Source organism: Arvicanthis niloticus, chromosome 14 (assembly GCF_011762505.2).
Source record: "Arvicanthis niloticus isolate mArvNil1 chromosome 14, mArvNil1.pat.X, whole genome shotgun sequence".
Classification (NCBI taxonomy): domain Eukaryota; kingdom Metazoa; phylum Chordata; class Mammalia; order Rodentia; family Muridae; genus Arvicanthis; species Arvicanthis niloticus.
The window spans coordinates 70,673,872-70,688,017 of NC_047671.1; the positions used below are offsets into that span (position 1 = coordinate 70,673,872).

Genomic DNA, 14,146 nt, shown 5'->3' on the forward strand with positions numbered 1-14,146 from the left:
CTGTTTCATGCACCACGCAGAAGGGCACCACACAGATGGCAAACGTTTTGTGAAAGGCACCATTGCCCCCTGTTCGTAGTGGCTGCCTGGAGAAGCAGGCCCAGTCGAAGTCTTGCTTGGACTCCTGCTCTAAAATGTCTACCACTTAAGCTCCAGGTAGTTCCTCAAGCTGTTCCAGGATCAAGAAGTCTATGACATTTTGTAAATATATATTTTATCATGTTGCACTTTAAGCTCAAGACGAAGCAACTTCCTTCTGTAACCTCCATCGGAGCTGCTTTTCAGAATCCTCTTCTTGTATGTCCAGCACCATTTTTGGCATCCATTGTCAGTATGTTTGAAAACAGTCTCTGGCTAAATTACAGACTTGAGGGTGTGTGTGTGTGGTCAGTCTTACAGGATGCTCTTTTAGTTGTGTCCTCAACTGATCACCAATTAGGTCATCAAATTGATGACTGTAAATAGCTGCCTCTTGTGGAGTGCCAGAATCTTGACGTGACTTGCCTGTGGTTGGGAGTCACCCACAGTGTTTGAGCATCTATGCTGTATCCCCTGATGACTGGCCTCCTCTCTGTTCTTGGGAGTGCAGTTCCTTCTGCACCACATGCTGCCCTCATCCTGGTCTGTTTGTTTACAACACACTTTCTGCTGCTGTGACTACACATTGTGGTGGCAACACCTGCCTCATCCTCACCTAGGAAACCTGATCTCCTCAGAAGTCAGGAGCACAACAAAGCAGCTTGTCGGTGATCGACAACCCACTTGAAGGTTCTGTTGTTTGAAGCATCCCAGAGTCACAGACCCCAAGGACTGGGATCTGATATTTTAAAAAAATCCATTGACTGATAAACCCATGGTGCCTCTTTGAACAGCTGACAGATAGAACTGTACAACATTCTCTTTAGTGATTCACAAAATAGAACTGTAGGAAACCATCTTACAGAACACACATGGCAAAAGATCTGCTCCAATTCCTTGGGCTTAGCAACGAAGAAGTTTTCAAAGACAAGTATAAACCACACATATTTTATTTGGGTGTGTATTGTTTTAAGCTCTGATTATCTTTTCATTGGAAATGAATATGATTTCTCCACAAGCCACTTGTTATTTGCATAATATGAACATTCATTTGCATAATAAGCCCTGAGAGTCATCAGAAGTGGACCCCGAGCACATGAAGTTTTCTTTCTCTCTGTTGCAGGGTTTGTTTTGCTAATAAATCATTACTGCAAAGTGAGAGAACCTGCAGTTTTCCAGATTTTATTGCAATTGATCATCACTGGCACTCACTCACTCATTTCTTATGATCTGTTTCCAGTTACAGTAACAACAGAAACCATATCTAAATGTGCTTCTCTCTCTGTAGGACAGTCGGCCCAATATGTCAAGACCTCTGATCACTAGATCCCCTGCATCGCCACTGAACAACCAAGGCATTCCGACTCCAGCGCAGCTCACCAAGTCCAATGCACCCGTCCACATCGATGTGGGCGGCCACATGTACACCAGCAGCCTGGCCACCCTCACCAAATACCCTGAATCAAGGTAATTGCAAAAGTGATGTCATATTCAGAAGTGCATGCAAGAAATGCTCAGAAGACCACTGTGGACTGGCCACAGCCAAGTGTAGGACATAACCTACAGAAGCCACTCAGGGGACATGGAGTAAATGTTCTGAGTGCCATGCATTATAATCCTGTAATTCCACTATTCGGGAACCCAAGGGAAAAGGACAAGCTGGGGCTACATAATGAATCCAAGGCCAGCCAGGACTATAGACTGAGACCCAACCTAGAAATTAAAAAATGATGCAAGCAGGGTGAAATAATAATAATACTAAAAATAATAATAATAAAAAATAATACCTAAGGCCTCAGTTCAAACTCATGTCAAGGTGGAAGGAGAGAATCCAGAGGGTTGTTCTCTAAGTTCCATGTATATACCATGGCATGCATTGGCTGGCACACACACACACACACACACACACACACACACACACACACACGGGCTGGCATACACAGAGAGAGAGAAAGAGAGAGAGACAGAGACAGACAGACAGTGAGGGGGATGGGGAGAGAAAATAGTTTGTAGCCTAAATAGAAAATATTGAATAAAAATCATAGCTACAAAGGGGTTTGTAACCCCATAGGAACAACAATAATATCAACCAAGCAGACCTCCCCCCACCCCCAGAGCTCTCAGGGACTAAACCACCCACCAAAGAGTCCATATGGAGAGACCCATGGCTCCAGCCGCATATGTAGCAGAGGATGGACAGAGGAGGAGAGGCCCTTGTTGGGCATCAGTGGGAGGAGAGGCCCTTGATCCTGTGAAGACTCAATGCTCCACTGTAGGGGAATTTGAGGGCCGGAGGCAGAAGTGGGTGGGTTGGGGAACACCATCATAGAAGCAGGGAATGGGAAATGGGATGGGGTGCTTCTGGGGGTGAGTGGGATGGGGAAAGGGGTTAACATTTGAAATGTAAAGAAATAAAATATCCAATAAAAAATAATGAGTTGGAAAAAAATCATAGCTACTGTAAAAATGTTATGGAGACTTGAGTATTAGTTTTTCAGATCTCTTGACTACCTAGTATTATTATATAAAATAATTTGAAAATTGGGGTGAAAAGTATAGGAAAATCCTGATTACCAGATTTAATTTCCATGATAAAAATGAAATGACTGGAATGTAGGTTTCTATGTTATCCACAGAGGATTACAATGATGTAATCCTATCAGTCAGCTGTTAAAGCAGGTGTGACTCAAAAACACTAAGGTGACACAGGGTCACATGGTCACAGTGGCTAAAGTTTTCATGACTATGACTCTATAATTCTTGTTCTTTTAAAATAGTACCATTTGTTGTCTTCCTTCCAACCTTCTGTTAATACTAACATCAACTATAAAAAAAATTGCTGCTGGACCTTCAGATGAGGAGTTAAATCCAGGGTCAAGTACAAAATACATACACAGGTTCAAACCCTGTCCTTAGGTGTGGGCAAGCCGGTGTTCTGGTCTGCTGGCCTTTTGCTTTGGTTTGCTTTCTAAACCTCTTATATAAGGGGGGAGTTAATGCAGCTTGAGGGGCTTACTTCCAGAGTACATAGGATAAAAGTATTTCTGACTTGGCATATTTTCAAATTTTAGAATATTTGTATTTAGAATATTTTCAAAATTTAGAATATCTAATGAGCTATCTGGGGAAAGGGAACACATTTTTCAACATGAAATTCATTTATATATAATTCATATGTATAATTTTATACACATGTCCTGAAGATCATTTTGTATCATATTTTTAACAATTCTGTGGACAAAACAAACTTTCATGATGTGGAATTTTCCATGTAGGGGTATTATCTTTTTACTCAGAAGGTCTTGGCGGCTTTGGGAATAGCTAAATTGGTAAGGCGCTTGTCACAAAAGCATGCATCCAATCTAAAACAGCTAAATTCCTATGATCCCAGCTGTCTGCTTAGTATTTCTTTTCACCTTGACATAGTCACCTGGGAAGAGAGAACTTGGGTTTCAGAATTGCCCAAATCAGATTGGCATGCTTGTGAGGAACTGTCTTGATTATAACACATATAAGAAAGTCCAGCCCACTGTGGGCATTACCGTCCCTAGGCAGGTATTCTGGGTGGTATAAGAAAGACAACTAAGCATGAACCTTCAAGCAAGCCAGCTGGCAAGCAACATTCCTCTATAGTATCTATTTAATGTTTGAGTTCTGCTTCAATTTCCCTCAATGTTTTATCGTGGCCTAGAAATAACTAACTAAATCCTTTCCCCTAAGGTGCTTTTTGTCAGAGTGTTTCATCACAGAACATATAGGTGTACATGCTCGAATAGATGCACACATCAAGGTACTGGACTTTGGCTTTTGTGGACATGGGTTTTCGGACCACTAGCCTATGCCTTAAGCAGCTGGTTTTCTTCTGTGTTGCTCAGTGGAGGTGCTTGGGTCTTTACAGAGTCTAATGTTCTGTAAGGTTCTAGCCTTTGGAGAGCCCATGGGTGGTAGACCTCTGCATCCACTTGACTTTTGGGTAGTTGTAGAAGACAAAAGGTTAACCACTCTCTCAGTCTGTTGATGTCCCACAGAATTTTCCACTCACCTCCTATGGGTACTGCATAGTTTCGGAATGGACCTCAGTTAATGTCTCATTTGGAGACTTCTCTAGTCTATCTTTCTATGAATATTCCTCCAGTCCATGATTTGACTCTCATTATTCACATCCTGAAATGTGAATCAAATTCCACAGGTTTCTGTACCCTCTCTAACCTGCTTGGTCTCTCATAGTAGCCAGCTGCCACATGAAGCTATTGAGCACCCAAAGAAAGGTCAGTCCACGTTGACACCTCCCGCCCCCCTTTGGCATACGTTACACACTAAACTTTGAGACATAGAACCCAAAAACTGTGTAAAATTGATTTTTATGTCACATTCTTTTTATGTTAGAATGATAATATTTTGAGTTAGATGGAAATATATTTCAGACAAATTTTTCTTATTTTTATTTTTCCCATGTGGCCTCTAGAAAATGTAAAATTGCTTATGCATCTTCTTTCCTCTATGGAAGCACTAAACTAGGAATATGTGCTTTTATGGAAAGAATTAAACCTGCACTTTCCCATCCTAATACTTTCATACATCAAAAATTGGATTTTTTTCTCATCGACATAATTTTAAAAGGCGGACTCATTGAATACTCTCCTCAATTTTTTTGTCATTTCCAGTCACCATTTGCCCACGGTCTCACAGCAGCAATGATAAAGAGTTTTTTCTTTTGATATTTCCAAGGTCAAACTTGGGTCCTTACACATGGCAGGCACATGTCCTATTCCTAAGTCCCACCTCCAGCCCGAACAAAAGTGATTTGCTTCGTTGTTATGCGTGTTTACATGTAGTCTCTGCCATCTGCCTGGCAGGTGTTTGATGAGTTGGTAGGATCCGATGGCTGAATACCTGCCTCCTCTCATATAAAACAGGTACAAGTGCACATTTTATAAGGCTGTTCATTGCACATGACTATAGGAAGTGCTTCACAGTCCTTCACTCAGTACATAGTGATCAGCCACTCAGCAGTTACCTCCTCTCCAGCTGTCTTCCAGATCCTCACAGCTTCCTTTCCACAGCTAGGAGACAGCCTGACCTGATGCTGGGGTCTCCTTCCTGGTCCCTGGGATTGTAAACTCTCATGTATGCCCGCTTTACATTCTCCTTCCCAACACTTATATCAAGTTTCAAAGAAACTTCTGATTCCATGGCTTTATACCTAAAGCAAATGACACTGGTTAGATAACACTGGCTTAGTGTTCAATTGTCTGCATGTGTCACTCTGCTCCTCCTTGGTTCTTGGGACACTTTTGTAAGTAATTAAATACTCATCTCAAAGAAACTTCAGAAAGGGACCAACCCTCAGATTTTAGCAGTCAAAGACTCTTAGAAGAACACACGTTTGTGATTTTTTCCCCCTAGGTGTCCAGTGTCCCTTCCAAGTTCTGTGAAGATCTACAACCTAGTCAACCCTCAGTCAATAAACCCAGACAGACCAATTGCATCACCCACGAACATAGGATTATTAGCAGTTCTGGTTACATTCTCTAGATTCTGGGGTGCTTTGAACCCTGGCCTCCCTGAAGGACTGCCCCTTCTGTGCCCACTCAGAGCCCCTGGTTCTTCTCTACCTACTTCTGGTGCAGCGTGCCTGAGGGAAAGGGGGCTTCTAGGATCACAGCAAAGAACTCTAGTTAAAGAAATTCTGATTTGTAAGTAACAAATGACCTTTAAAAGATGTGAGGTGGAAGATATGAGGGATGCATACATAGCTTGGGGCACGACATCTGTGAGAGATCTGAATCTCAGCCCAAGACTCACAAGGAAAGGAAGGGAGGTGCTGGGAATCTCCAACCAGGATTACAGTCGACTCCACAAGACACCCGCTTTCAATCTGTAATAACTTTACACCAATTACATTTAAAGGAAAAACAAAAAACAAAACAAACCTCGAACAAATAAAGCAAAACCTAGACCAAGGACAACAGGTCACCCTGTATCCCTAGCACTTGGGAGACTGACATAGAAGCATACTGCGTTCAAGGCTCAACTGGCTTACAAAGAGGGGCACTTTCAAAAAAGTAGAAGCAAATCTGAACCGGGATTGTAGACAGCCATGAATATGTAAAGATGGGTGGTCAGAAGTCAACAGACTCGGACTCATGCTGCCTGTTTTCCCATATAAAGGGACAACAACAAAGAAAAGGTCAAGAAAAATATGCCATCATCAAATATTTCCAGATGGACCTGGTGGTATGGGCCTGTAATCTGAGCTACTCTACTCAGGGAACAGAGGCAGCAGGATTGAGAGTTCAAGCCCAGCTTGGGCAACTTATCAAGACTGTGTCTTAAAACAACAACAACAGTTTAAGAGGGTTGGGGACTCAGGAGTGTAGCTCCATGGTAGAGTTCTTGCCCAACATGCCTGATCAAACCCAGCACCACTTTAAAAAGGGGGGTTGTGGAGTAAGTGGATGGAATCAGAACCTTCTATACTGGTCTTCTCACTTGATTTATAGTGTGAGCATCTGATGCAGGGTGTTTGTAGATGTTCTTTCTCTGGGCTGTGCAGATTTAAAGGGCAGATCTGGTTACGACTGGCTCAAAAACACTGAAGATACTTTATTAACACCACTGATAGCAAAGGATTAAAATAGTGCAATAATTTGTTTATTAAGTTGCATGCCAAATTATGTGGCATCCTGAAGATCTGCTCTGGGCGTATGTGTATGGTGAACATCCATCCATTCAGCGATCATTTTGAGAAAGGCTTGTCTGAGTTCAAAGTTTCTCATCTGTCACTGTCCCTTCTTGCAAAAATAATTTTAGTGGTGTTCTGCTCATGCATATTCAAATGTGGATTCTTTCAAGTGGGGAAGTTGGCTGAGCCACATAATTAATAGGATCTGTGAGGTGGTAATAAAGTGGGGGTCTCAGTGAAAATAGTTCACTGTCTGGCAGGGAGCTCTCGGGTTTTAGTTCCCTGAGCCTTCTGAGCTGACGGCTTGACAGAGCTTTTGTATATTTTAAACCCAGTACATGAGTTAACTCCCACATAAGTAGATTATGCTAAATGGATATCTCTAAAATAGTTGCTGATTTACTAAGCATACGGGGATATGTAGGTAACTGCAAACCTCAAGACACTCCTCCTATACCCTTGGAGTTGACGCCTATGGCCACCCGAAGGATGTGTGCATTCAGAGCTTTAGGCTGGAGGAGGCAAGCACATGCCCGTGCCAGCAGAGTTCTGTCTCCTGGCGTGCATCATGCTCATGTGAGGTAGACAACACAGGATCAATGAAACTACACTGAGAGGGAAGCCAGGTAAGTGTACTATGGGAGGATTAGCGAGGCCAGGCTTGTGAGTTCCAGACCACCCTACATTACATACATTTGTACCCTGTCTCTCAAAACCACCTCAAATATGGAACTGGGCAGATGGCTCAGTGGTTAAGAGCACCCCCTGCTCTTCCAGTGGATCTGGGTTTGGTTCCTAGAGCCCTATTGAGTGGCTCGTAAACTCCAGAGGATTCACGCTGTCTTCTTTACTCCACAGGCACACAAGTTCATATGTGAACATACACACAGACACATACCTATACACCTAATTTTAAATACATTTTTTAAACCTTAAAATAAAAGGATCTTAGGAGACAGTTCTAAAGACAGTCAAGTCAATGTTTGCATGTCTGTTCTGTCCTGGGGAACTTTCTGGAATCCTGCTAAGTCTGAGGAGTCTGTCATGGCAACATTCCCACCTTCGTGTCTTCAGTTTTGATTTTGTCATTCCTAGATATGAGTGTCACTGTGTTATCATATAAGCTCATGTTTCAAAGACACCCCACCCCCCCCAAAAATTAATGCTGTTACAGGATGCATCTGATCTGCCAAATGGTTCATCAGAATTTTCCTCAGAATTGCTGCATGAAGTCAGGCTCAGTGGCTTATATCTATAATCTGAGGTCTCAAGAAGAGAGACAGGGAGATGCTGGATGAGGTATGCCTGGTTGGGCTGCATAGAGAGAATTGATCTAAAAAGCAAACAGAAAAACAAAACAAAAATCCCATAAAGTTACTGCACGCTAGTGACTAGTCTGTTTTGTTATGCCCTGCCTTTTGATCCACGTGTGAGACAATTCGGTGCCCATGTTGAAGTGTACCAGGGTAGGTCACCTGTAGAGTATCAGCAGAAAGGGAAGGGAGGTCATACTGCTGCTGCTGTGACAGGGCATGCATATAATGATCGAGGAACAAGACTGGCTGAGCCTTAGACTTTGGAAGTGTGGCGTTTCCCAGGCTCGATGGGCTGGAGTCCTTGTCTGTCTCCTCTCTTTATTTTACTGTTCTGCTTTCCCACAGTTCTCCTTTGGGATACAGGTGAACAAATGAGAAGTTGAACAGCCCTCTGTGTTTAAACAATGAACCTGGCTTTAGTTAGTGCTGGGAGAATAATCCTTTAGTAAGACATGCTGTACAGCTGTGGGATTCCTCCACGGGATCCTCACCAGGGAACAAGGCGGCTCTTGCTTTCAGTGCGGTGGGACTTGGGAGGTGTTGTTTTAAGTATAATGTAGAGAAAAGACCACAATGGTATCTACCTCTCCCCATCACCCTCTTGTGTTCCCTGTATGGGTGATTTTGTTTTCTCTTCCACCAGAAGACACAACAACCTACAAAAGTCCTCCTTCTCTTACAACGGCTTCTGTAGCTTATCAGGCAGAGGTAGCAGAGAGAAACAGTAAATAAAGAGTCAGTAAGCAGTATTTCACTAAGAGCTCACTACGGCTGAGAAAGATAACAGCTAGGCGCAGTGGAGCACCCCCGTAATCCCAGCACTTGAGAGGTGGAGGAGGGAGGATCAGGAGTTTATGACTTATGTCTATTATACAATGAGTCTGGGCCAGCCTCGGCTATTTAAGACACTGTCTTAAAAAAAAAAAAAAGAAAAGATTATTGTTCAAGGTATCTGGGGAATTAACTTGCTCCCTATATTAAATCTAAAGGTAATTTTATTTTCACATAGTTATTCCCCCATCCCAAGAAACATCTATTTGTCTGAAAAAAAATTAACTCGAAAGTCCAGTTTGTATTTTAATTCATACTTGGAAGCAGACTTTGCTAGCATGTGAGTCATACGAGATCTGTTTGTCTCCCATGTCCTGTGCTGCATCTCTGCACTGCTGCATGGGGAATCACCACATTACCCCGTTTTCCCAGTGGACAGGAACCCACAGGACAGCTACAGGCCCTCACCATCACCCACAAGACTGCTTGTGACTGTCCTGTTCTTTCATTTTTGCACATAAAGTTATGTTTGGTTTTGACTGAAGTAGTGAATTAAAAGTTGCTGAAACAAAGGTGTGCAGAAGCAAATAGTGCCTTAGCCTCTCCTCGGTCTTCCCAGTCGGATCTGGGAAGAAGGCAGAGATGCTCTTGCATGTATGCACCTGCTGGCACCATGATGTTAGACTCATTTGGGAATAACAGAGATAAACAATTCAAGGTTGAGTTGCAGGTCATTATTGAGTACTTTAATTATGTCCTAATTTGTCAAGAACTCGACTTCCTATGGACATCTTCCTGTTAGAAACCCATCTCTACCAAGCTCTTCTCGCTTGTGTTCCAGCCTTGTGTCCTTGGGGGCCGTGCCTGTGAATTGGGGATTTATAGCCTCTTTCCTTCAAGGCACAGAGCAGAAGGATTTCTTTTCAAACTTACTTCCTTCAGTGGAAAACAAGGAACCAGAATGAAAGTCAGGTGACCCCTAACTTCCTCTAAGTGATGCCTTCTCCTTCTCCTTCACCTTCTCCATCTCAGGAGATACAGATTTCTGGGCATGTTCTGTTACTCATTTACTTCTCAGGGAGGAGAGAAATCCTCAACTTTTTGTGAATGTGTGTGTATACATGTTAGTGTGGGTAGGTGTGTGTGTGTGCACACATGCCAGAGGCTGACACTGGATGTCTTTTTTTTTATGGCTTTCTATATTATTTTTAAATATTTCTACTTATTCTTTGAGAATTTTATACAATATATTTAATCATATTCTTCCTCCTCCTTCGAATCCTCCCAGACCAGGTCTTCCCCCAGCTCCCTATCCATCCAATGCTACTTCTTTCTATCTTTCTCTAAACAAACAAACAGACAAAAACAAAAACCAAGTAGTCCAGGATTTGCTGGCTGACTACTCCTGGGTGTGGGGCTCTCCCTAGAGCATGGGAGATACATTAAGCACTACATCACTGAACCGACTTTCCCTTATCCAGCACAGTTGTGTACCCCTTGGTTAGAGGCAGGCCCTCTCCATGCTGGGGTTTTGTCTGGCCTGAGCTTGTGCAGGTCTTCTGCTGTCACAGTTTCTGCATCTGCCCACTGTGTCTAGAAAGGTTTCTTTGGAGTCATCCACCACCTGTGGCTATAATAAGCTTCCTGCTCCTCCTTCCACATAGATCCCTGAGCCTTTTGGGAAGCTACGATGTAGACATCTCACTTGGGGCTGACATTCTAAAGTTGCTTCCTCTCTGTACAGTTATGGGTTCCTGTGTTAACTGCCGTTTACTGCAAGAAGAAACTTCTCTGATAAGTTTGAGTGGTGCCCTCATTTATGACGTCTAATGACAGTGTCATTAGGAGTCATTTTGTTGCTCTGTTCATTAGCAGAACAGTAGTAGTAGGTTTCCCATAGGGCCCATGACCTATTTAACCTTGAGTTCTTTGTGACAGGGTCTCTTGCTGAGCCTGGAACTTGCTAATTTGGCTCAACTGGCTAGCAGTGAAACTTGGGTTCTCCTTGCAAGTCAAATGATGTACCAGCTCAGCACCTCCTCACCCAAACTCTTCAGTCTTAACACATGCCCCTGAAATCCTTGAGTATCTCAGAGTCTGGGCACCTCATGTATGGGGACAGAGAGAGGTATAAGTGTCCACAGGCTGGAGCTGTGTGTGCTATGGTGTGGCCACATACAGTCTGGTAAAACCAGGCTTGTCTTGCTGATTATGCCATGAGTCATACTGCTTGGGACAAAAAGAATTCTCAGCTTTCACTTTTCATGATGAATAGTATCACTGAGAATGCCAAGGTTATTTTTACTGTTTTCAATCTTTTCATGTTTCTTCTCATCATACAAAAAAATATAACAAATGCCTGATCCACTCATCCATTTGAAAATCAATTCTTTTGGGTAATTTCTTACAAGGTTAGCATATGGAAATATGATCCATCTCACTGTTTTTAAGAATAGTTCCATTGAAGTAGCTTCAGTTTTTAAGTATTTCCTTCATGTAGCTCAGCCCACACATTTCAGATATTGCTTTTTAGGGACTGACTAGTTTTGTTTGTTTGTTTGTTTGTTTTTGTTTTTTACAAACCCTGTTATTTCTGCCAGTCACACATGTGGATGTGAAGACAGTTTATGGTTAAAAAAAAAAAAAAAACCAGCCAATATGAAAACATTTAGGACCAGTGAGATGGCTTGGTGACTAAAAGCATGGTAGTGGGGTGGAATGCCCTGAACCATCAACAGGAGAGATCTGACTACGTCAAGTTGTCTTCTAGCTTCTGGCAGCTGACAGAATCTGAGAGATGGAGAACCACTCTTTTCTGAGGATATAGCTACTGATAGGATTACCATGTTCCCATGTTCTAGTGGACAGTTCAATACCCATGCACATATGGGAGCACAACTGGACTTGGTATATATGATATATGTATGTGTGTATACATATATGTGTGTATATATATACATATGTATATATGTGTGTATATATGTACATATGTATGTGTGTATATGTATATATGTATGTGTATATATATGTATATATATATATTTGTATGTGTATATATGTTATGTTTGTATGTGTATTTGTATATATGTATGTGTGTATATGTATGTGTATATATGTATATATTATATATGTATATTATACACTGTGTATATACATATATATACTATACACATATACATTTTCTCTATGTAAATATATTTTATATATACATATTCTATATCTATTACATATAAAATATATATGGTAAAGTTGGGGAGGGGACATGTTGGGGGAATGAGGCAGAACTGAAGGAGATAAATGGAAGATATATTTTATTGTATCCATATATGAAATTCTCAAGAATAAACAATTTTAAGCTGCCCTCTCACCTCACATGCATGCTGTGACATGCATGTACATACTCCACTCTTTCACACACATCATCACATACACACATAATTGTAATTGAAAAGTATTTACATGAATTTCCAAAAACCCAACTACCCTTTTGTCATATGGGAACATTTGAATGTAAGAATTATTCACCTCACAGCCTTATTCTTGTGAGTTCTGGTAGTTCTGATGTCATCCTGAACTCCTCAATCTAAAGTCAGAAAAAGTCATTGCCTCCCAACCGTGTCAGTGAGTTGTTGAATATCTTCAGGAGACCACATCTGGTCTGGGGAGGGGATGGGACAAAGATCTCTGTGTAGAATGCTTTTGTGTGCAAGCATGAAGCCCTGAATCTGAGTCCCCAGGACTCCCATGAAAAAAGCAGATAGTTTGTACCTTAATCTCAGTGCTAATAGCTGAGATGGGAAGCAAAGAATCCAAGCGGCTGCCCAGTCAGCTAGATAGTCTCTGCCATGCAGAGCAGCAGATAACAGAGAAGAGACCCTGTCTCAGACTTGAGGACTAACCCAAGGTTGTCTTCTGACCTCCGTGTGTGCACACCACACTCATATCCGTGAACATACACACTGACACAAAACAAAAACTCAATACTGTGTCCCTGGAAGTGACACTGGCTCTGAACGGTGACTTCAGGCTGCTAATAAACGCCAATATCGGACAGCGTAGAAATGGCAGCGCGCTTTATGACGTCGTTGGAGTCTCTTTATTGGAAGGCTCAGTTGAGTGCCTCGCAGTGGGCCTTTTAAACAGTGGCAAAGTGTGCAGGTTGGGAGGGTTTTATCACAGAAAGGTGAACTGAGCTCACTCCATCTTTTTTATCTGAATTTAGTGAGCTCTGGGATCCACCCCCAGCCTCATTAAGCTCAGTGTGCCCACCCCCATACTAAAATTGATCTTTGAGAAATAATCTAGCAGGCCCTGAGGACTTCTGAGCTTATCCAAAAACTGAAACTCTCCTGATCTCAGAATAGCTCAATCCATAGAAAAGGAAAAAAGAAAGATTCTTTCCCACCCCTTCCTCTTCAGGGCCTCAGGTAATGCCAGCCATGTAACCCAGGATATTTACTCCCCACCCCCACCCCCATGTTCTAGTCTCTACCTGAATGTTGAAATTGCAGGTGTGATAACGGGGCTGTGGATAGAGCCTGTGCCCTTGGGAACGTTCCGCAAGCACTCCACCAAGTGAGTTCTGTGCCTAGATGACCCCCACCCTTTCTTGTCTCTAGTTCTATCTTTATGGAATACTCTAAGACTGGCCTATTAATCTATAATCTTAAGCATTTTAGGGACGAGACCTCACCAAAACCTCATCATTTTGATAATTTACCATGTAGGGGATGAGCTGGTATAAGGGAGAAATCAGAAAGAGAATTATATTATTGGACCAAAAGTCATAACAACCAAGCAAACTCATGGAACCATGTTTGAATAAAGCACATTCCTTTCTCCAGCCCATTGAGATGCTGGTGATGGTAAGAAAGCTGGACAGAAGAGCAGCGCTTTTCCTCCCAAGAACACAGTATTCTGGGTGGGCTTGGGAGGAGCTCACCTGTCTCAGAGGTTCCCAACTTGTTGAAGGCACTTGCTTCTCATTGGGACATGTGCATAGGGAGGTAGAAGAACAAGTCAAGGGAAGCCATCATATCAACTGACTGATGCTGTCACCTCTGTATATGAGCACCAGGAGCAGGAAAAGGAAATAACAAGCTCTTGTTCCTATCTGGAAACATTTACTTCTTGAGCTAATCAGTAGGTTGGGACCTGGTTCTGGATTTTTGTTTTTTGGACATCTTAGGGAGAAATAGCCAGAGATGCATTTGTTGTACAGTGTGTTGAAGGACTGGGAGTACCTCTGGGGAAATTCTTGAATTATGTAACCCAGGCCCATCGGGGTGGGGTGATA

At 42.4% G+C, this 14,146-nt stretch overlaps 1 protein-coding gene across 3 annotated transcripts in view; it reads left to right on the plus strand.

Annotated features, from left to right (window-relative positions):
* Positions 1 to 14,146, plus strand: part of Kctd1 (potassium channel tetramerization domain containing 1) — a 196,029-nt gene that overhangs the window by 148,697 nt on the left and 33,186 nt on the right. For all 3 annotated transcript variants that reach the window (XM_076912966.1, XM_034518447.2, XM_034518446.2), the window contains exon 2: positions 1,367 to 1,545. In XM_076912966.1, coding sequence (XP_076769081.1) covers positions 1,367 to 1,545 — 179 coding nt within the window. The remainder of the gene's footprint in view (positions 1 to 1,366; positions 1,546 to 14,146) is intronic.